Source organism: Halichoeres trimaculatus, unplaced genomic scaffold, assembly GCF_033239565.1.
Source record: "Halichoeres trimaculatus isolate MK-OKI-2021-1 unplaced genomic scaffold, fHalTri1.1 fHalTri1_scaffold_4, whole genome shotgun sequence".
NCBI classification, from domain to species: domain Eukaryota; kingdom Metazoa; phylum Chordata; class Actinopteri; order Labriformes; family Labridae; genus Halichoeres; species Halichoeres trimaculatus.
Window position 1 is genome coordinate 27,019,804 of NW_027437182.1, and position 21,227 is coordinate 27,041,030.

At 40.5% G+C, this 21,227-nt stretch overlaps 1 protein-coding gene across 1 annotated transcript in view; it reads right to left on the reverse strand.

Moving 5' to 3' along the window:
* Positions 1-15,771, reverse strand: part of atf6 (activating transcription factor 6) — a 37,191-nt gene extending 21,420 nt beyond the window's left edge. Inside the window, exons 1-7 of the mRNA XM_074668894.1 lie at positions 15,547-15,771; positions 14,773-14,849; positions 14,354-14,432; positions 12,705-12,802; positions 11,904-12,027; positions 11,412-11,615; positions 9,669-9,841 (exon numbers count right to left, since the gene is read on the reverse strand). Coding sequence (XP_074524995.1) covers positions 9,669-9,841; positions 11,412-11,615; positions 11,904-12,027; positions 12,705-12,802; positions 14,354-14,432; positions 14,773-14,849; positions 15,547-15,646 — 855 coding nt within the window. The 5' untranslated portion in view covers positions 15,647-15,771. The remainder of the gene's footprint in view (positions 1-9,668; positions 9,842-11,411; positions 11,616-11,903; positions 12,028-12,704; positions 12,803-14,353; positions 14,433-14,772; positions 14,850-15,546) is intronic.
* Between the last annotated feature and the right edge of the window lie 5,456 nt (positions 15,772-21,227).

The following is a 21,227-nucleotide window of genomic DNA, read 5'->3' on the forward strand; positions in this document are numbered from 1 at the left end:
TGGGGATTTGCCGACATCATTGATTCCCTTTTTTGACCAATCTGGAGCAAGTCTGACCTGATTGGTCCACTGGAGCAGATACCCCCGAACCCCCTCCCCGCCCACTTCTCTCCCCACAGAGAAATCTCTCCAACAGTGGGGAGAGTAGTGTGGCTGTATACAGCCACACAGCTCCATGCACAAGCTTTCCATCTCGAAAGAAGACAAGACTAAGTGTCTAGAGTTCATTTATCAAGGAAATGTTCCAGCTACACTCAGTAAAACTGTGCATGTGTGTGCTTGTCACTTCACGGTCGACTGCTTTTCCAACTTTGGACAGTACAACAGAGGGCTAGCAAATAGACTGGTCCTGAATCCAGGCACATTACCAACCATCCACTAACAAACCTCTGACCCTGGAAATGTGAGTATTTTAAATGCTGTGTGCTGTGGAGCAGATGTTGGATCTTTTCCTCAGTGTCCCCCCTGTCTCTGTGTTAGCTTCAGGATGCTAACTTTAGCTGCAGTTAGCCTGTTGTTTAAGCTTGTAATGTTACGGTAAACGAGCTGCACTGTTTTCTAAACATTGTGCACTTGGAGCTCGTGACGCCGCTCTCAGTGACATGGAAGAGCGGAGCAGTATCAGCAGTGGCTCATTTACATATGAAAGTCACGCCCACTAAATCAGACCGTTCTGAACAGAGGGGCTATGAGAGCCTGGAAACAATGCTGCTGTGCTTGATTTATTGGCCTGTAGCCTTTTTACCGACAGCTAAGGGGTGCGAGCCTGTCAGTCAAGTCTGCCATGCCCTTACAGTCAAAACTGCTTAATTAAATAACTCTGAGAAAAAAAATAGTTCGTAAAACATTCAGACTCAAGCCATTTGTTAAATTGTATTTTTATTTTATTTTATTTCTTTAAGTTTAAATTGTGTTCATTGTAACTTCTGTTAATCATGCTATCCTCAGTGCGGTATAACTCACTAAAATCCATACAGGAAATGGGTTATTAAAGAATGTAGTGGCATGTCTTACAGAGCCACCTGTTGGGTTATACATCATTTCAACAATGTGACGTCATGTTAATCTTGCTCTGCTTCGTCATTGGGTTAAAAAACGGTCTTGTTCATATGAGCCATCTTTGTCTTTAAATAAAAGTACTCAAACCTCGAGAGGAAGGAAAGTGCCATACAAACACAAGCATACAAAAACAGACCGTGAGCTCAGTCTTTGGTGTTATAAAATATGTGCTTGTCCACACTAAAGCTCTGACATCTGTTCTGTCTATTTGCACAAATACCCACTCATTTACACCCAGACTGACTGTGGCGAATGAATTCCTCAAAAGAAATAGAAGAAGTCAGCAGAAGTTTGAAAAGGAAGAGGGGGCACTGGCATGAGAACGTAAAAAGACTGGCAACATGGTGAGAAAGTAAACAAAAGAGGGGGAGGAAGCATCGACATGAAAGCCAGGGTCGATGCTGTTATTCTTGGGTGGAAAACAATCCCCGCTGATGTTTGAGTTTATGGCAGTGATGGAATAATAAATGGACATGTTCAAGATGTGTCGAAAGGTTAATGACACCTCTGCAACAAATCAGAGCTTGACATGGCCCAAAAGAGCCGTAAAGTGCAGCAGATTAAGCGAAGGCTCCAAAAATATTTACACTGACATCCTCTGAGAGGTCAGAAGGTCTTCTGCAATGCCTCTGTTCAAAATGTGTTTACAGAGTGTGTCACTCTTTGAGGTCCACATCTGAGACGCACATACACAGACGCACTGTATAGAGATATATCTGTGTGTGTGCCTGTGTGAGTGTGTGTGTGTTGTAGGTCCAGAGAAAAAAAAACATGTTCAGCAAGTCGGTCTAAATTGCAGCAATTACTGTCTCATAACGTGTACGTTTCTTTAAAAAAACCTGAGAATGCCCTATACTTTCTCATCCAAGCCAGTTGGCCTTTTTTCCAAAGAGAGGTTTGTTTTGAACTCTACAGAGACAACCAAACAAAAAATGTGATAATACGTAGGGAAATAAACATCTACATGAGTAAAGAAACTACTTAGAGGGATTTTTAAGTTTGTTTACAGGAAGAAGAACCAATTCCTCCCACTCAAGGCTAAAGGTGAAAACCGAATTAAAGCTTTAACACACAAAGCCAAACAGCAAATATCCCAACATGAGCCATTCCAAAATAATACGACCAATGGCTGAGGGGACCATTCAAAAACCTTCATTAACTAACCAGTCACCAATCATCCCCAAACACAAACACTCTCCCCAAGGGTCAGTCCCTGAGATTCTGGACCTAATCACCCCGCTGGTGATTAAGCTATTTGGATCCCTGTATTTGTATTCTGTCTCCTGAGAAACCCCTCTGTCTCCCAGATCCAGATCTGGGAGCCGTGCCACTAGTCCAAGCCTGGGAACGCTGCATGGAAGTAGTTACCAGGGAGCTGAGAGCATGGGGAACTCAGCATCGCCACCAGGATGAGAAGGAAATGTAGGGCCAGGGGCAAAATTTGGCAAAGTGGAATTTCTCGATACACGAAAGAGTGATGATGATGGGAAAAGTCTCCGGAAAAAAAGCCTGCAAAGGTGAGCATGGTGCATGACCTTAGCTGCTTAAGGAAGAGGCCAACAAATCCCAGCATGCCTCAGCAACATAGTGTTGTTGAAAGGCTACGTCTTTAGCAGTCAAAGGGTTACTCCTGGAGGAAGTGTGTGATGAACCATTAACCTTTCCAAATGGAAGGGGAGTTTTACAAGCTGGGGTGAAAACGTGTCCTGATTTAACCGTCGCTCATAAACACCTCTGACTGTGGCGTGTTTTCCACAGGTGAAATAACTGTGAAGCTGTGATGTTGAATTCTAAGGGTTGTTCGTATGAAAATTCACACTTCAGGCACTCAGTTTCCTCCATTTCAAAATCAACCATGTGCTTTGCTGAGATTATTGTGAGTGCTACAGTGAAAAACATGAGGGAAAAGCAAAAAGTATCTTTCGGTCTACTGTTGATGTTTTTTTTTATGAACCAACAAAACATACTTCCCTACAAAACGATGTAGTTTCCTGCTGTATTGTGCTTTAAAATAGCAGATCTTGAACATACAGGTATGAAGAGAGGCACATAGGCTTAAACATGAGGGAACACACATGTTCAACAGATTTTGAACACATCTTATGATAGATTGTTTAAACCCTGGGTAAATTGTAAGAGGTTTTTGTTACACAAGATGCAGTGAAAGATTTCTCCCAGTGTGTGTGTTGATTAATGAGACAAAATAGCAAGTCGCATTAAAAAAAGAGTGATCTGGTGTCACACTTAAAAAGCTGTAAAGATATTTTTTCTTCGGTTCAAAGTTCCCTGCAGTTTTTCAGAGAGTTTCTCAAGATGATTTTTTCTCCTTTAAGCCAACTTAGAACTCCGTCTCAGGAACTAGATGAAAAATATAAGGGCTGAGCGCATCATCTTCAGTGCTTGCATTTCAATTCAACATGCTTTTCTCTTTTTAACAGTGCACCCAACTTATCTATAGGGGTGGTCAGACCTGCATTTTTTAGAGTAAAACCCCACATGCACACATACACAAACAGAAAGCTAAATCCTAGGTTGTGTAAGACCTCATTACATTACAGTGACCCAATCCCTGATGGCTGTTTACAGCTGTCGCAAAAGCTTCATCCTGCACAGCACCTGTCTGGAGCATGTAATCACTGGCAGCCGTTTAACGCCCAGGCTTACAGCTCGAACCCAACATACAGATCTGAGAACAACATGAACACACTGTAGATACAACATGCAGCAGAAACACCTGGCACTAGCATGCCATCTTTAACAGGCGTTTTACACGGCCCACCAAGTCCAACACTGTGCTGCAGCCAAACCACAGTGAGGTTATAAACTAACACAGCTGCAGCTGGTTTCAGCACAAGCACACACACTCATGCTTACACACAAACTCACTCAGCTGGAGCTCCTTGGTGGGCCATGGAAACAACACCAAAGTGCATCTAAAGCCAATTTAACCAGCTATAAAGAGATATATAATGTGCTATTCTGACAAAAAGAAAAGTGTGCACACCAAAATGCACACTCATGCTCCCTTTTTCACACTCAGAGTTCAAACTGCTTTAGCTGTGCTTTGCCTGGTGTGACCAGTATCTTGTAGTGGCTAAAGTAAGCTAACAGTGAAGTTAGATGTGAAAGCTAAGTTGGTCCCCCGCTTTATGACTTTGTCCTACTTGTGCAACTTTTTACTGTTTGTACTGCCATTAACTACTAACACCATAATCATTCCCTGTAGCTACACTGGCTTTCATTTAACAAAACTTAATAGTCTAATTTTATGTCATTATACCAACACCCAGTTTTGGCGATATGAACTATTCTTTTTATTTCTTTGAAAAAACCCAAATTCTGCTATGAGAAAATGATGGAGCTCCCTCCTTCCAAAAGTAAAACAGCCCTACTTTTTTAACAAATGGAGCCCCTCATGTTTGATCACCCATTTAACTACTTATAACGGGCTTTTGAAAACCTTTTAAAACATGCTTAGCTTTACAAATGGCTGAGTGATTTAGTTTTGTTGTTTTTTTTGTCTCAGGGCTTTAAAACTCTTGGTCATTCTTGTAAGTCTGGAAAAAAATTCAGTTCTGACTTGAGCAACCTCATAATGATTGGACAAAGTTTTAGCAGGCATTTATCTGGATCAAATTAAGACATATATATTAGACAGAAGTATATCTATATAAGCAATACCTAAAATCTGATAACTTCTCCTAGTGACTTGCTGTAGCATAGCTCTTGAAAAGGGAATATCGTGCTTTTTTGTCTTTAAATTGTCCCTCTGGTATCCCTGTAGAAACTTTGCATGATTTATAGCTAGGGGAAAAAAACTACTTTTTTTTTAACACTAGTGTTTTAGAAAACCTTTATTCCTGCCTCTGAAACTTTTTTTTGTCTGCTGTCTCTTTAAGGCTCCCCACTGCACAAACTCCCTGCCTTTTTTTGTATTTCTACAACTGCTCGTTAAGCATTGTTACTTAATAACCATGTTTAAATATGAGAAAGCAGAATCCCCCTTCTTTAAAGCCTGCCTCCACTACTATGACAGATGGAGTGTGAGTCAAACAAGGAAACTACAACACATCCAGTACATTCCTCTCAGATATTGCATTTTTTATAGCAACAGGTTCTTACCATGCAGATCCATTTTATGGTTGTAATTTTTTATTTGATACACATAAAGATGACTGCTCTGTTGACAGATGTGAGCTCCTGTAGTGTTCTTTGCCAAATTCTGTTGCTAGGTTGCTAGGTCCTGTAGGTTATGGCTGGCTTTTGCAGCAGCTCTCTCTTCTATGTCCCTTTCTTGAAAAATTTTCTTCTCTTTTTTGTAATCTTTGTATTTGGAGCGGGTCATTACTTTATATGGCTCATTTGTTGGTCATGGACACCAAACTTTTTCTGGCTTCAGTGATATTTTTACTACTTTTTCTCCTGTGTTTGTCTGGAGATCCTACATGTAACCATGGCTGCATTGTTTACATGTGAACTCAGCTGTTAGCAGCCTGTAGCATGTCAATGCTAACTGGTGTAAGGCCTGATGTCTTCCCACAAGGTGAGGAGAAGGAGGTGAGGACGACGTGCTGATTCTCAAGTGTGAGCTAAGAATTGACGACATGGACCTGTCCTTCCATCCATCGTTATTGAGAACGTAAGATCCATCTCCAATAAGATGGACAAGCTAGCTGTGCTAACCCAACAACAGAGGGAATACCAGAGGGCAGAGTAGCATCATGCTATTCACAGACATGGCTAGCAGAGCTAAAATCACGCCACATTGGAAGAACTTCACCTGCTGTGAGCAGACAGGATCCAGGAGACAGAGATGGAGCATGACTGAAGAAGCTCAGTCCTGCACCCTGTGGAGGTGGAGGCTGAACTGGAGAATGATGGACAAGCTGTCATCATCTATTTTTTTTATGGACCTTTTTACACTTTCTCTACACTTTCTTACTTTTGTTTCCTTGATTGCTGCTGTGACTTCAATTTTGTTGTACTTGTTACAATGACAATAAAGTTCTATTCTATTCTATTCTATTCTATTTTATTCCCAAAGTAGAGGAGTACAAGCTAACAAACACTGACACAACAGCCATTGAACTTTCCACAGCTATAAGTGTCCGTTTTAAATTAACACAACATAACTTTTAAGGTGGACTACTCTAACCTTAGGGATCATATCTATCTTAACGATGATTTAAATGTATGTTTTGGTTACATCAGTCCTGATGTTCCATCTGCCAGGTCACAAGCCTTGGCTTCACAAGCATAATGAGATGGCACCTGCTGTAGTGGTATTTTGGCTTCACATCCTAGAACAAGATGAGTTGGAGGTGCATTGTCTCTATTAATAAACAGTCAATGAAGCCAAGTGACTTTACAGCCAGAAGTTGACATAATGAATAAGGTTTTGTATGGTATTGTGAGTTAACCTGTGATTCCCTCCCTCACTGATACCAGTGATGACAAAAACAGCCACTTGTACGGTTTCATTAAGAGCTCATCACTAAAAAGGCATAGCAATTGTATCACGACTGATATTTTGAAGGTTTATGCCTCAAGGGCTGCACAGTGATTTTATGACCTTATGATGATGACAGTCATAAACTCAATCCCCTTCCTTCTGTCTTCACAGCCTCACCACAGAAATCACTGCAGATGATTTGAAGAGAACATCCCACAAATGTAACACACATGGCTCTTCCCCATCAGAAAAAAAGGATGCTGCACAAACACGATGCATTTCTGTGACCTCCCTGCCACGTCAGTGTGAGATCCACAGCACATGGGAAACACTATAAATATGGAAGTTTTGCTCCCACAAAGAGGGAGCAGGGAAAGACTGAAAACACGTTTCTCAACTGACTGAAAGGTCAAAGAAACAGCAAGCCGCTGGTAACTGTGGTGCTGGGGACCGATGCCTGAAACAACAGTGGAGTTGCAAAAAGTCACAGCATCTCTAAACTTGCAGTGGTGGCTTTTTCAGTTTGTTCAAGCTACAAAGAAAAGAAAATGAGAAACACAGGCTGACAAACTGGCCCCAGGTCCTGAGACGAACATCAGACTTTCCTTCTCAAAAGGAGAAAGCACGCACAGAAGATGAGGAGCATTTATTGAGAGACCACAAGCCTACACCACTCACAAAACCTACTTTAAGAGGGGTTTTTATTAACTTTAAATCTCTAGTGAAGTCCCTAATGCAATTTAAGTATCTTATGATAATCCCTCAAAACTCGATACTCTTCCGTACTGCTGCAATTACACAGATCTGAAAGAAGTGAGCGTGTTGAGCTGGACATGAGCGGAGTTTGAGTTGGATTTGTGTGTTTGTGCATGTGTCTTCTGTTTACTGCAGCTGTCCTGACATCACCTCTGAATGCAACACAAAAAGGGACCCACCCTGTTTCATCCTCATGGGGAGCAAAATCCACCGTTTACACTGTCTGAACTACAGTTACATAATGTAAATCTTTCAGACAAAGACCAAACAGATGTGTCTCTATGAGTACAAGATTTACAAATAATCAGATCATAAAAAAAATGTTTCATTCACTTCAGACAAGGGGCAAATTATAATCACACAGACTGTCGTCGTCCACACAGTGTAATAAATTTGAGTATTTTCACGGTGGAAAATTGCATTAAGCATTATAAACCAAATATGAGACCGTTTACACGACAACGGCTTCAGGGTGAAACGGAAAAGTTTTGTTTCAGCCTCACGTTTACACGGAAACGGCGTTTCAGCCGACCTAAAACACAAACTTTTGTAAACGGCCTCCAGAGTGGGATTTTTCTGAAACGCTGCCGACACCGTTGCCATGTAAACAGTAAGCCGGCGTTTTCAGTGGAGACGCTGACGTCACACTCACTCCGCTCGAGCGCATAGAACAGGACAACAGTACCGTTGTAACGATCGTCGCGAACTACCGTGTTGTGCTTGTTCTGCTCAATCTGCTGTATCTGCTGACTGTATTTAACAAAATACGTATCTGTTGCTCCACTCTTGCACTTAGTATTCTCCAATACACCAGATGATAGGCTCAACTCTACTTCGGTGGAAATCTCCCAAAGCGGCGTCTGGACAAGACAATTATAGCGCCGACTACAGGCCTGCTATGCCTTCTACAGCGTTTTCAGTCCCTCAGATTTTTTTCACTGCGTTTCAGCGTTTCAAGATGAAACATTGTCGTGTAAACGAGGCCTAAGTTGTAAACTTTTTTCTCTCAACATAATATATTTTACACAGATATTAAAGTTAATGGTTTGTGAAATGAAAACACTAAATATAGGTTTGGATGAGAAAGTTTGCGTTGGACTGCATCCAGGTTTAGTGTGAACATGGTAACCATAGTGGCCTAATGAGTGAGTGTGTGCACATCCAAGCTGCTACTTATTAGCTTTGTGCAAGAACACAACGCCAGGTCTTTACACGCCAACAAAGGGCCACAGAGTTACCAGGTCCAAGAAAATCGGCCACATATTATTGATAAATTTGTAAAACTTTAGGGAAACGTGTTCTTGTGTTTGTTTGGAGTACTCTTCAATACTGCATTACTGTCTTTATAGGTCTCTGTAAAACATTTATACAACAGCTGCAGCTTATTTAAAATGTTCCTCCTTTCATATTCACTGAAACACAACTCCTCTTTTCTGAGCACTCCAGGCTGTTTTCATTTGCATCAAAAACTCATAGCAACATTTCTAAAAGTGCTCTGTGAAATTCTACATTACTGCTTTTTGTGCTTTCACTGGTTTTGGGAAACAAATGATGCTGTCCAAATAATCCTGTTTAGAAGCCTTATCCAATCTATAGCAGACATCTTGAAGAGACCGTTCTTCATGAAGTGCTCTATGTCAGTATGAATTTTCAACAGACGAGAAAAATGAGCAGACAAATGACTGTGGTGTTTATCAAAGCCGTTTTTGCGCACGCCAAATGTTCAAAAAGGACATCAATGATCTTGTGTTTGACATTTTGTTTGTGCAATCAGGTAACCATTAAGACAAATTGAGTCTGGAAACATTGGACTACTTAACTTCAAGTATGTACGTGTATTTACTGACAGTAAACAACCACCCACTTGTTAAACAAGTAACCAAATAAAAACAGATGGGGTCCCCTCGAGACCATGCTGGGCGCAACCAATCAAAGCAGCATGAACGGGCTGAAAACATTTTAGACCCCAGTTCTTCACACATACTGAAGGTTACGGAGGTGTTTGACAACCTATAGAGAGAGATGTGTAAAAGGCAGCGCTTGTGTGTGCAATTAACTATAATGACCCACGCACAGTAAGTAATTGCACAGAAGGTTGGAGGAGGTAGATTACCTGCCTGCCAGAAACAAGCAGAAGGAGTTAATCAGCCACACTTGTGAAAAAAAGGGAGCACAAGTGTTGCTGCAATTCATACTCATCTAAAAAATTTTGTCCACTCCAACAAATCGAGAGTGCATAACAATATCTGAGACTGCCAGTTCTATTTGTTACATAACTCTTCAAATCCATTTTTCTTCTTGTACGTGACTTGTCTCGTCCTCTCTCTCTGTATTCATACCTCAGTTTAACAGACTAAAACACAGCAGGACTCATGTGTTAAAGAGTGTGGGTGGGACTCACATCATCATCCGAGGAGGGGGATCGAAGTGTGACAGAGACCATTGAAGGAGCACCAACAGGGACCGGACTCTCCTGGCTGAGCTGAGATGGCATGGCCACCACATTGCTGGTGATGGTCTGTGGGGTCTGGATCTGCAGCACCTGGCTTGCCTGAGACAACACTATTGGACGCCCTGGGGAAGAGACACGTATTTTCAAATTACAGGTCTAAGAGCTGAACTGTAATCATACTTTGATTGGGTGGTTAAGATTAATTAACACAAAGTCTGCTGCTCAAACCGTGATTATGTGTCTGTTGGTTTGTTTGCATTTATATGTGTCTAACTTTAACTGTGACACCTGAAACAAGTATGATCTAAGAAAAACACTCTTGCAGTCTGCTGTGGAAAAGCCCCCTGCTGCAGATGCAGAGTCCAGGTCCTTGAACTTGCCTCACCTTTGGTGACCTACGCTAACCCCTCATCTTTAACAAGACTCTTTTTTAAAAGTACAGGTGGAAAAGATGTTTACCATTCCTACCTGTGGTCTTAAACTTCTACATTCCACAAGGCGTCTGACTTTTATGTGCATGAGCACACATAAACATGCACGTTCACCAACATTCAAAAGGGATCATGGCCTGGATGAAAGACATTGGTAGAGCCTCGACATACTGTCTATGTTTATAAATGTCCTGCTAATGCAGGAGCCTCTTAGAGGGTGGCCCACCCTTTCAGAGCAAGACTGTGCCAGGAACCATCCCTCAAAATGACCCAGCTGCTTTCACCAATAATAATAAACAATGTGTCTGTGCTCATTTTGTGGAAGTGTTAGTCAGTCCTGCTAACGAATGTGTGGTGCCAAAGCGGTGATTTGTGCCAAAGCTTGACACTGGCAATTGAAATTCATGGGAATGGCAGTCAAAAGAAAAGAGAAACCAAAAATTACCTGTCAGCTTGCTTTTTCTTTCAATTTTATGACTACCAGAGTCAGACTCTATTTATGTGCATTTGTAAATATCTTCAGTTTCTTGCTACCAATGGCTCGATGCATTTGGCACACTGTTTTACACCACACAATTGATGTTGTATGAAACCAAAAAGACTGAGAACACAAACTGGACTTGACTTAACTTCAGTCTGGTGACCTAAACTTGGATGTCTCTGTCATTGACTGTTACTAAACAGACAGGAGAGCCAAGCTCAAAGTCAGGTCAGCAGAGGTCAGATATTCCCCCTATTTAGGGGCCGCAGTATGATATAAGTATAAACATGGGCTTTGGTGCTGCTGATGTTACACACAGATGACTGAACAATGGCAAAAAAAAATAGCTACAGCATTGATATGTATTAGTTTAACAGTGAGTTATACAGCAAACTGTGCATTTGTGATGCTTGATTTCTTAAAGTGCCTAAACCTTAAGTTTATGGGTACAACAAGTTAGAGCTATATTATTGTCCATTTATATGTAAGATTATCAGGCAGAGAGCATTTGGAAAGTAGAGACTGGAAATTTCTAGAGAGTAAAACTGAGGTAAAAGCACCATCTGCTGGCCAAGACACTGCAATATAAATGTTTAATAAAGAACCAGAATTATCAGTGATAGCAGACATAACATTCATTCATCCATAAATACTTATATCTCTTTACTCAAGGGAGTTACAAAATGAGTTTAGTTGAGAATGCAGCACTTATTACATTCACTCCACTGGTCTGATGCACTACAGTGTGATGTAAAGATGTGTTGCAGTGTAAGCTCTGACCTGCAGGGGGTGCTGGTTGGATACTGACAGGAACTGGTTTGACTACAGGAAGCACGGTGGTCTGCAGAGGCTGGATGATGATTGTCTTGGCCTGCAGGGGGGCTGCTGCATGAGCCAGCGGCACAGCTGTAATCAGTGGTTTTGGCTGGATGGAAACCTTCGGGCCAATCTGGATGGGCCTCTTGGTTGGCTGAGCTTGCTTGACTGGTGTGTGCGTGTTAGAAGAGTAGGGTTAATAGAGCAAGATAAGAAAACTGAAATTGCAAAATATTTTGGAGAGGTTGGCTTCAGACCCAAGCAGGGACATTTTTAAAAATACAAGGTAACTGTAGCTTATTCATACCTCTCTTTTCTAACAAGAGACTACTTCAGTTGCTATTTCTATGGCTGATCTAATCTCTGAATTCCACGAACCCCAGAGCATGCTGCAGAAATTCCCCTGCTTTTGGGACAAAGTGTACAAATATAGATAAGCAGACAAAAAGGCTTCACCTCGTGTGGTCTGTATGGTCCTTTTTGGAGCTTTTTTAGCTGGGGGAGAGTTGACAGAAAAACCACTGGAGTCAGAGCAGACCGAGACAGGAGAGAGCTGTGACTGTGGAGACAGGGCCTCATCCTGTATGTGGAAACAAAAGAGAATTTTAGAGAAGCACAGTAATATCAAATGTTGCTGCTTGCCAGAAGTTGCATCAACCATAAACAAACTGTTAAAAAGTGACAGAAACCACTCTATGAGTTGCAATACAGTGCTTTTGAGAAGTGACATACATCAAATAAAGAAATGTCCTTGTCAAAGTTCAATGTCTCTAGATGACTAATGTGTCCTTGGTTGCATTTGGGGTGATTCAGTTAGCAAACAAACATCTGCAGATGGTGATTTGGCCAGACAAAGAGGTAACCCAGGTCTTTATTTTGACATGCAGTGAAAACATCTGCCTGCTGAATTATGCTAATATGGTTGAAGTTGTCAGCACCTTTTATTTAACGAGGGGGTGGGATGGAGCTAAGATGGGCAGCAAATGATTAGTGAGACAAGGTGTTTAAGGCTTTTGTTGGTAGGAGTCTCAAGTGTGTGTGTGTGTGTGTGTGTGTGTGTGTGTGTGTGTGTGTGTGTGTGTGTGTGTGTGTGTGTGTGTGTCTCTAGTCACAGCTGTCAATGTTTGGACACCATCTGGATGAAAAGAAGGGCACATATGCAAATCCTCACAACCAACAGCTCAAGTAAAATTTGCAATGGAAATAAAAAACAAATGACAAAAACTGAGAAGGACAGAGACTTGAAAGTAGACTTACAATTAAGGAGTACGGGGACAGTGCTTCCACAGAGGAAGGAGAGGGGACAGAGCTCAGAGTGTGGGCAGGTGACAGAGAGTCCACGCTCACCTCACCATCTGGACACACAAGGACAAAGAAAAATGTGTTATATATTAAGGCTTATCAGACATGGGCAGGTATGATTTACTACCCCAGTGGATTACAGCACATAAACAGAAACAAGTACTATTCTACACTGCACTATCTTTTATTCATTTACTACCATGTCCAACACTTTGTAGGGTTTATAAATCAATCATTGATCAAAAAACATGCAAGTCATCTGAGTTATACAGGGTCTTAATTTGCCACATTTTAAGACATGTATGTAGATTTAAGATTGCAAAGGTTTTACTACTTTGAGAAACTTGACTTTTTTTACTTGTCTGTTTTTTCAAGTCACAAACAGCGTAATCAGTTGTGCTTGCTTTATCAATGAGGCTTAAAGCTGCCTGCAATCCAACAAAATCTATGCAACAATATCATTTTAAACTAAGCTACATATCTATCAAACAGACCAACTTTAGACCATATATCTGCTGAAATATTGGAGAAGTGTAGAGGCAGATGTTGACATTTGACCTGTAACAACTCAAATGAACTTTCAGGCATTTTTCTTAATATCTCAGTCATAGTTAAAGAAACAATGTGCTTTTTACATCTTCTCAAGATAATAAGATATCCTGCTATCCATATTATTTAAACTGTTGCAGCTTTCCAGTGCCTTAAAGCCGCATGAGGTGGAAATAGGTCCTGTATTTGTGTGACTCGCTGCTGTTACCACAGAAACACCCAGAGTTCAGAGTAGTTGCATTGTTTATTCTGATTCAGCTGTGCTTTAAATGTATCGTCCACACATATGAAACATAAATCAAAGCAAACAAAAGCGCGAGGTCAACAAAAATCCCGGCTACCCATGCTACCTCTCATACAAGGGATGCACTGATCTGATCCTGGTATTGAGTATCGTCGCCGATCCAGCCCCTTAAAGCTAGATCAGGTATCGGAGAGAAAGGGTCGGTCCAAACTTGACACTAAGGCTAAACTATGATGTAGTCTACAAGGTATAAAATTTTACAATCAAATAGTAATTTCTGTAAATTCTGAAGCATTTTTAACCAAACTGTTGTTAAACATTTAAAAACTTAAAGTTTAAATAAATATTAACTTCAGAAATTCCATATGTACCCATTTTTGTCTTTTACTTTAAACATTACCAGTGCTATCCCACAGTAGAGCATGCAGGTTATTATTTAACACTGGTATTGGATCGGATCAGGATTGGTCGATACCCAAAGCCCAGGTATCAGATCAGGACAAGAAAAGTTGGATCGGTGCATCCCTATCTTGCACCCTTTGCAAGTGAAGGCACCACGCATATACCTTACCCTGTGTTCGCCCACGTGACCCAAACCCACGCATAACACCATGGAAACCAAGCACAAGTGACTCAACATAGAATAATTGATCAACAAAACAAAAGATTGTCTTCTACATAAACTAAATCAGGAGTATTTTGGTTTTGGATTATTATATGGACAAAACATTTCACCTTTTTGGACATTTTTACAGTGCATTTGATAATCGAACAATTTATTGAATAGAATGGCTGATAGCTGATTCTGTACCTGTGCAAGTGCTGCTTGTTTCCCCTTCATACCACAGCGGTATGTCAATATCGAAGTCCAGGTCTGGCCCTTCAGTGGCCTGAGAAAGCAAAAACAAAATTTTTAAAACTATGTATCTGAGCCAAACATTCAAGCAAGCATAGTAAAGGTTGCAACTACAGGTGCAATGGAGGCTTTCATTCCCGCTATTGTCTGCAGTTTTTCTGACACCTACACAAACTTTTTTTCATCATGTTACATCTCCATACAATAACGTGTTTCACTACTGCGTGAGCCAAGCACCTGCTTCTCAAGCAATACTACACATTTTACAAATATTTTGCATGCTTCTTATGTTATGGTTTGTGTTGCTATCTTTTGTGGGACTTGCATTCTAGCTGAGAATTTCCATTTGCATATTGAGAAGATGAGTTACTCACATAAGCAGTATTTTCCAGCGCCTCAAGCAGCTCATCCGCATCTCCCAGCTGTTCCAGCTCATCAAAAAGGCTTATGTCTATATAGGAACAAGCACAAAACATCTCAAAACTGTTTTCAGTTCACTGCCCCATGTGAAACATAGTCTCAGAGTATTTTTGGTTGTCAAAATATTTATGGCAGTAGAGGGATACATATTTCACTTTATCACAGAAAGTCCACCAGAATGTAGGCAGTAGGGCTTTAAACAGGTTCTAAATTAACTGATGGATACGAAAAGCTTTAAATAAATTCTATAAACTAAATTTATAATGCATGAATGTTATGCATACTTATACGAGTTTATAAGGTTGATTTCTGCTATAAAACACAAGAAAACATTCATTTATGTGCAACTCTGTTAACCACATTATATAACATTTATTTATATATTTTAATATGTCAGGTCCTGTTTTAACAACACAAGCTTCATCCAAATCCAGAAATCTACTTGGTTTTCCTTATAACAGCTCATCATTATTTACATTACACCCAGGAGGGGCAGGTTACATCATCACATATAGAGCCAACGTAAGCTAATGCTAACTACATTAGCATGAGCTGTGTTCGAACACAAGCAAACTCAGAGCGTATCTGTGAGTCTATCGGAAAGAAAGAGCTAGCAAAACAAATTAAATTTCAGAATTTACATGGATAGCAAGTATCAACCGACTGTTATGATTAACTATGATTTCATGGGTGAAACCTTCTAGAAAGAATCTTTGGCAAACACTTACCCCACTCTCCCCCCTGGTCGATAGAGATGCTGCCCGTCTCCCTCTCCATCACAGGAAACTGTCTACGAGATTCGAAATCTAACGTTAAGTCTGATGACATCCTCGTTTAAATTCATTAGTAGATCGGTTTAAAAATGAAAATATAGTCAAGTACTGGATCATAGAGCTTCTCGTGTTTCAGCTGGTTAGAATGACACTTCCCGGTTCACGTAAATACACGTCTGACTTACCATCATTCTACGGATGCCGACAAAGGACAACTAAGTAAAACAGCGACCATAGTTTGCGTCTATTAGACAAATCACTAAACTAGTCTTGTATGAGGCCACAAGGCGGCAGGATAGTACCACTAACTCCAGCGTATGGTCAGAAGTTGACCTTTCTTTAGAAGTCATTGAGTTCATGAAAGAAGGAACAGAAGCTGCAGAAACATCTTGAAAAATGTGGCAGTGGAAGGACTGAAAAAGGATCAATAGGCCTAGACATGTAGTAAACAAGCCAAATAAGGTTCAGTACATCGACTTGAAATTTAGTTTAAAACAAGACAAAGGACACCCAATTAAAACATATCACTGGGTAACAAAATGTGTCTCCGCAAAGATTCATTTGTACAACCCAGAGAATAAGGGCATTAACTGGGCAAGTTTTGGGCTCAGCTAACTAATGAAGGTCTGTTGTGTGGTGTTTTACTATTTTTTGTTTGTTTTTTTGTTTTGTTTTGGAGTAGAGATTTCAATACCTGCACTATAGGATACATCTGTTCTCCAGGATAGTTTAAAGGCCAGGGCATATAGAAGTGTTGAGCTGCTTGTAATCAAGTACCTCATCTCATAAAATCAACAATAAAGTCCTGTAAGAATTGTAAGATACACATTAATGAAAGCAAATTGGAAGCAATTGGTTTTAGAAGTGACAGGTTTTTAATAGTCTTAATGGTAAAATTTGTCTTACTGGAAAATAATTTCCTCTCAAAGGGATCTTTTTTTGCAAACTTTTATTTTACATCATATTGATCTCATTTAAAGAAAACAATATTGCTCAGGCTGAAGATTGGGTACTAACTGAATCCCAGCATATAAATTCCCATAAATGTTTCTTATATAGCTTATGAGAGCATTTAGCTTCCTGTCTTGTTTTTTTCCTCCCAAGTAGACAGCCTGGTGAAGATAGTGTGACTGGCTGTCTTCAGTCAGTGAGGAGCTGCCAGGACAGATGGTTCTGAGGACAGTGCCAACCACCACAGAGGTCAGAATGTTGGTGATGATTGGGTGGATAGATGCTTCCATAGGGCTTATGTGACACTGACATGTCAATTCTGGTGTGTATTATGCTTTAGTGTCACGACAGGGAGTGTAAGCATCTGGCTTTAAACCCCTTTAAGCCTTAACAGAGCCTATTAAGGAAGACGTGTCTATCAAATAGAAATGTGGTCATTCATCAAAAACCCAGCTCTGCTGAGGGTGAATAAATAAAAAGTAACTGTGTGGCACAGTAAGACACAGATAAAAGACAAAAATAGAGCATGAACTGCAAACACCATTATTACAATTGCAAAGTACAAATTATCTGCCTGCTGTTTTTTGACTTGTTAAGAGATAGCTGGGCATTTTTTTCAGTAACACGCATTTTTAAAGTTTAAGTGGTTTAAAAGATAGAAGTGCTCTTTGGGCTAGTCAGCCTATTTAAAGACACTACATAAAAGTGTCTTGGCAAGTGTGGAATTAAGTTTGTTTGTGTAAAAGTTATGAAATCTTGGCTTTGGGTGCTTCTATTTTGATCATCCTCTATTTGGAACTCTCTCAGTGTCCCAAAGCTTAATGGAAGTGTTATTCAGAAGCTGATTTTTTAGTATAAAGAATATCCTGCACGCTGAATAAAGAAAACACAGTGGCCAAACACACCAATGACATGTTCCACATCCAGTGTATGCTACTCAAAAAGTGTTTTTCTGTCCAGCCAATGTGTGAACAGGTGCTATCATAACCGAACGCCATGCACGGTTATGTGAACGCTGCCACAGAATAAAGCTTCTCTTACTGGGTACATTCTCAGACTTTGTTTGTGATTTTTAAATGGCACAGGCAAAGCATTAAGAGACATTGTGTGCCTAAAATCAGTAGCTGGGCTTAATCCCTCATGGGCATTTCAGGTCTCTGAGAGATTAACCTGAGGTGGTCGGGTTGATTCCCTGCTTGATTGGTTCAGCTTCATATTAAAAGAACAAACCCTGGGTCTGTATTAACTTATTACAGCAGGTTAAAGACCAACACTGAGGTCAACCATCTGCCTAGAGTCTGCACACCTCTTACAGCATAAAACCTAATCAACTAATGTAATAATTCTAGTCCTGAATATTGTTTATTATTATTACTTGTTGGCTGTTACTAGACTGTGCACCTGGTTCAAAATCAAAAAGCACATGCAATGTGTGAAACATACTTCAAAATAAAACCCTGTGTCCCATGTCCTAATGGTGATGATGCTACAGCCCTGTCTGATTAGAGTGATGGGGTAATGTTACAGACAGTGTTAGTCTGTGGACAGATCAGAGCTCATCATATTGATTGTGCGTAAAGCCCCTCCGATGCAGACAAGGACAGCAGATTAACAAGTTAACCTGATATGTTGGTAGAAGGGTTTAACATAGCATTGGCATAACAAAGAAACTTAGAGATGGAGCTTTTTTTTGTTCTTAGTCTTTCATATAAGGAAACTGTTTTCTTTAATATCGTAACACCTAATGACTGAGATAAGTTTTTCATGTGATATAACCTAAAAAAAAAAAGTTTAATAGAGCACAGGTACTATTGTCTCAGTATGACATCTACATGCATATGGATTACATTTCTTAGTTACAAGTATTTTTTAACAAATTAATATCAGACTTAATTACATCAATTTATTTGTAGTGATCGGAACTTCTTGTTCAAGACTGCAAAGTTGCTGTGCATATGAATAGAAACTATTTAGGAGGTTTCATGAAAGGGAGATGGTTAATTTTAACAAACTTGTACGCAATATCAAGTTATTGTTTTGAGTCATTGTATTGATTTATTTCTGAACTTTACATGCTCCCAAATTGAAGAGCAAGAAAGCAATACCAGACAAATTAAACCCAATTAAGGCACTTAAAGAAAATTTGTCTGCAATGCTGTTTGTTCTTTGTTATCTGTTGCCATGATGGCTGAAGATGATAAAAGTTTACCCCCACTTTGGAAAGATGAGACAAGATTAAATAGCACTCTGCACCTCAAGAATCTAGTTGTCATGAACACAGATCTGCTTTGGCTTACTGTTTCTCTCAATCTTAATGTCAAAAGGCTGTTGTAAAAATAAATAGATAAATAAAAAGTTTTTAACTGGTTGTTGCTTTAACACTCCAGTTTCTTTTAACTTGAAAGTAAATTGCCTGAATGACTGGTATAGAGGTGTAATGGATCATTGCAATCTTTTTTTGTGATTTGTATTTTTTTTTCGTCTCAGGTACATGTTAGTGTTGTCTCGGCTGGTTTGGTGGATTTATTTTTGGTTCAATGGGCTACAATACAACCAAGACACTGCTGTCACCAACAAAAACCACAAACAAGAAGGCCCAGGCTCATGCTGAGACAATGTAAACCTAATTAGGCACAAAGGAGGACAAACAAAGGGTAGATAATGCTGTTTAAGTGACACAGAGCTAATAATTAGTATTCACTACAAAAGAAATCAATGTAAATTTGCCAGAGGCCTGTACGTGTTAGTTTCAGGGTTAGACAGACACCAGTTTTCAGTCAGGTGATCCAGAAACAAGCTGAAAAGGAACTGAAACTGAGCTTGTCTGACACAATGGAAGTTAAAATTGTGCCTTAATAGTTAGTTTTTTCTTTGATAAAGATAACACTCTATCAATGTGTTTAATATTTTTGAATAGTTGCATTTTGTTAATTCTTTCCCTCACATGAAGCCACGCAGGGCTGGAGAATTAGTTGGTGAACCACTAACCTAGCAGTGAAAAGCAGCACAGAGCGAGGTGGAGGACAAGCTTCTATGCCAAAAGAAACCTCTTTGCAAAGGGAGTTCGAGCCACATTTCATCTTTTGTGTCCCAGATTGATGACCTATGAGATGGATGATGTTCTGTAGTGCTGTGTGGCATTGTCTTATCCTGGCCGACACAAAGAGCCAGAACACTTATCATCTCAGGCCTGTGTATGGAGCAGGGGGCAGGGGTTGTCAGTATGCTGAAGAGGGTCCAGCAGGGTGGAAGGGTGGGGGGATGTTTGGGGGGGTCCCCTCTGATAGAACGAGATGGAGATTGGCTAATGACAGCGAGGCAGATGGACAGAGCCATCTCCCATGACAAAGCAGCCAGAACCTCCATCCTGCAGCCAGAAGAGGACGGAGACTGACGAAAAAGGGGAGAAATCAGGGAAGAAGGCCTAAAAGAGAGAGTTGAGTTTTAAGAGTCTTGGCCTTTTGGCTGCACTGTGACTAACTTGCTATCAGGTGGGCCAGGTTTGTAGAGTTTGATTTGGGATTAGGGTTTTGGACTTGGTTGGAATGGTGAGATGAATACAAAGGGATTAGAGCAGAATGTTGCTTCTGTGACTGAGTTGTATGTGTGTAGGGGGAGGAAGAGGGGTAAAGGTGTTGGAAGTTTACACATCTTTTTGTCAGCCACGCAAACTAAACTCCACAAAAATGTTTGAAAATATGTGCCAATAAAATTTCTTGAAATCTTTCCATAAGCACCTAGAATCTCAGGACATCTTCAAAAAAAAAATCATTTTGTAAAAGAGAGAAGGTCCAGATTTGGACTGCAAATGTTCTTGAAACCATCATTGCTAAAAAGAGAAATACACACGTTTCTTTGGTTCCCACGTTTCTCTCCTAATGCACTAGAGAGAAAGAAGGAGAGAGAGAGAAAAACCCCACCAAAATCATCTCAATGCCTTGAACCATGTGCCACCATTAGGGATACACAAAGAGAGATCTGACAAATGGGCATTTTAATGTCCCTCTTTGACTTTAATGAATTTATACGTTATCCGGCTCTAATGGAGGCTGCGGTGGAGGGCCTGGCGCAAGGCCATAACAAATGAAAAGCTCTGATTAGTGTAGAATGAGCCGAGGAAAAAATGCCATTCATCTTGGTTAGCATCCTCCTGTGTTCTTTTATGGGTCGCTGTTACAAGGACGGTGGAGCCGGGGGTGCTTGTCCCATTAGCGGGGCAGCCCGATGGCCCTGCTGAGTGGTCAGTGGGCCGGCGTTGACGGAGCGTCTGCCCGCTCCGCAGATCAGGACTGTGAATGCCCCTGTGCGGCTTGACTCCTGAATAACCTCCTGAGGTACCGGGAGCCTCACCCCTGCATGACCCCACTCTCTGAAGAGGGGTGTGGGGGGACTCCGGGGGGTACCCAGACTGTGACTCGCTCAAGCAAATAGGTAAACAGTGGGGATATCCCCACAGAGAAAACCAGCAGGAGACTAAAAACACTGTATAAAACTAAGAAGTATCTAAAAATAAAGTTTTAATCAAGAACCTTAAAATTGCAGCATTTTAATTGGAGCCAGATAGCCTATGGATAAAAGACTCTCTACGTTGTTAATCTCTCTTATAAATTGAATAACATTTCACTCAACCAAATGTGAACAATATGCCCGCTTTAATAATAAAAGTAGGTCACCACAGTCTATGC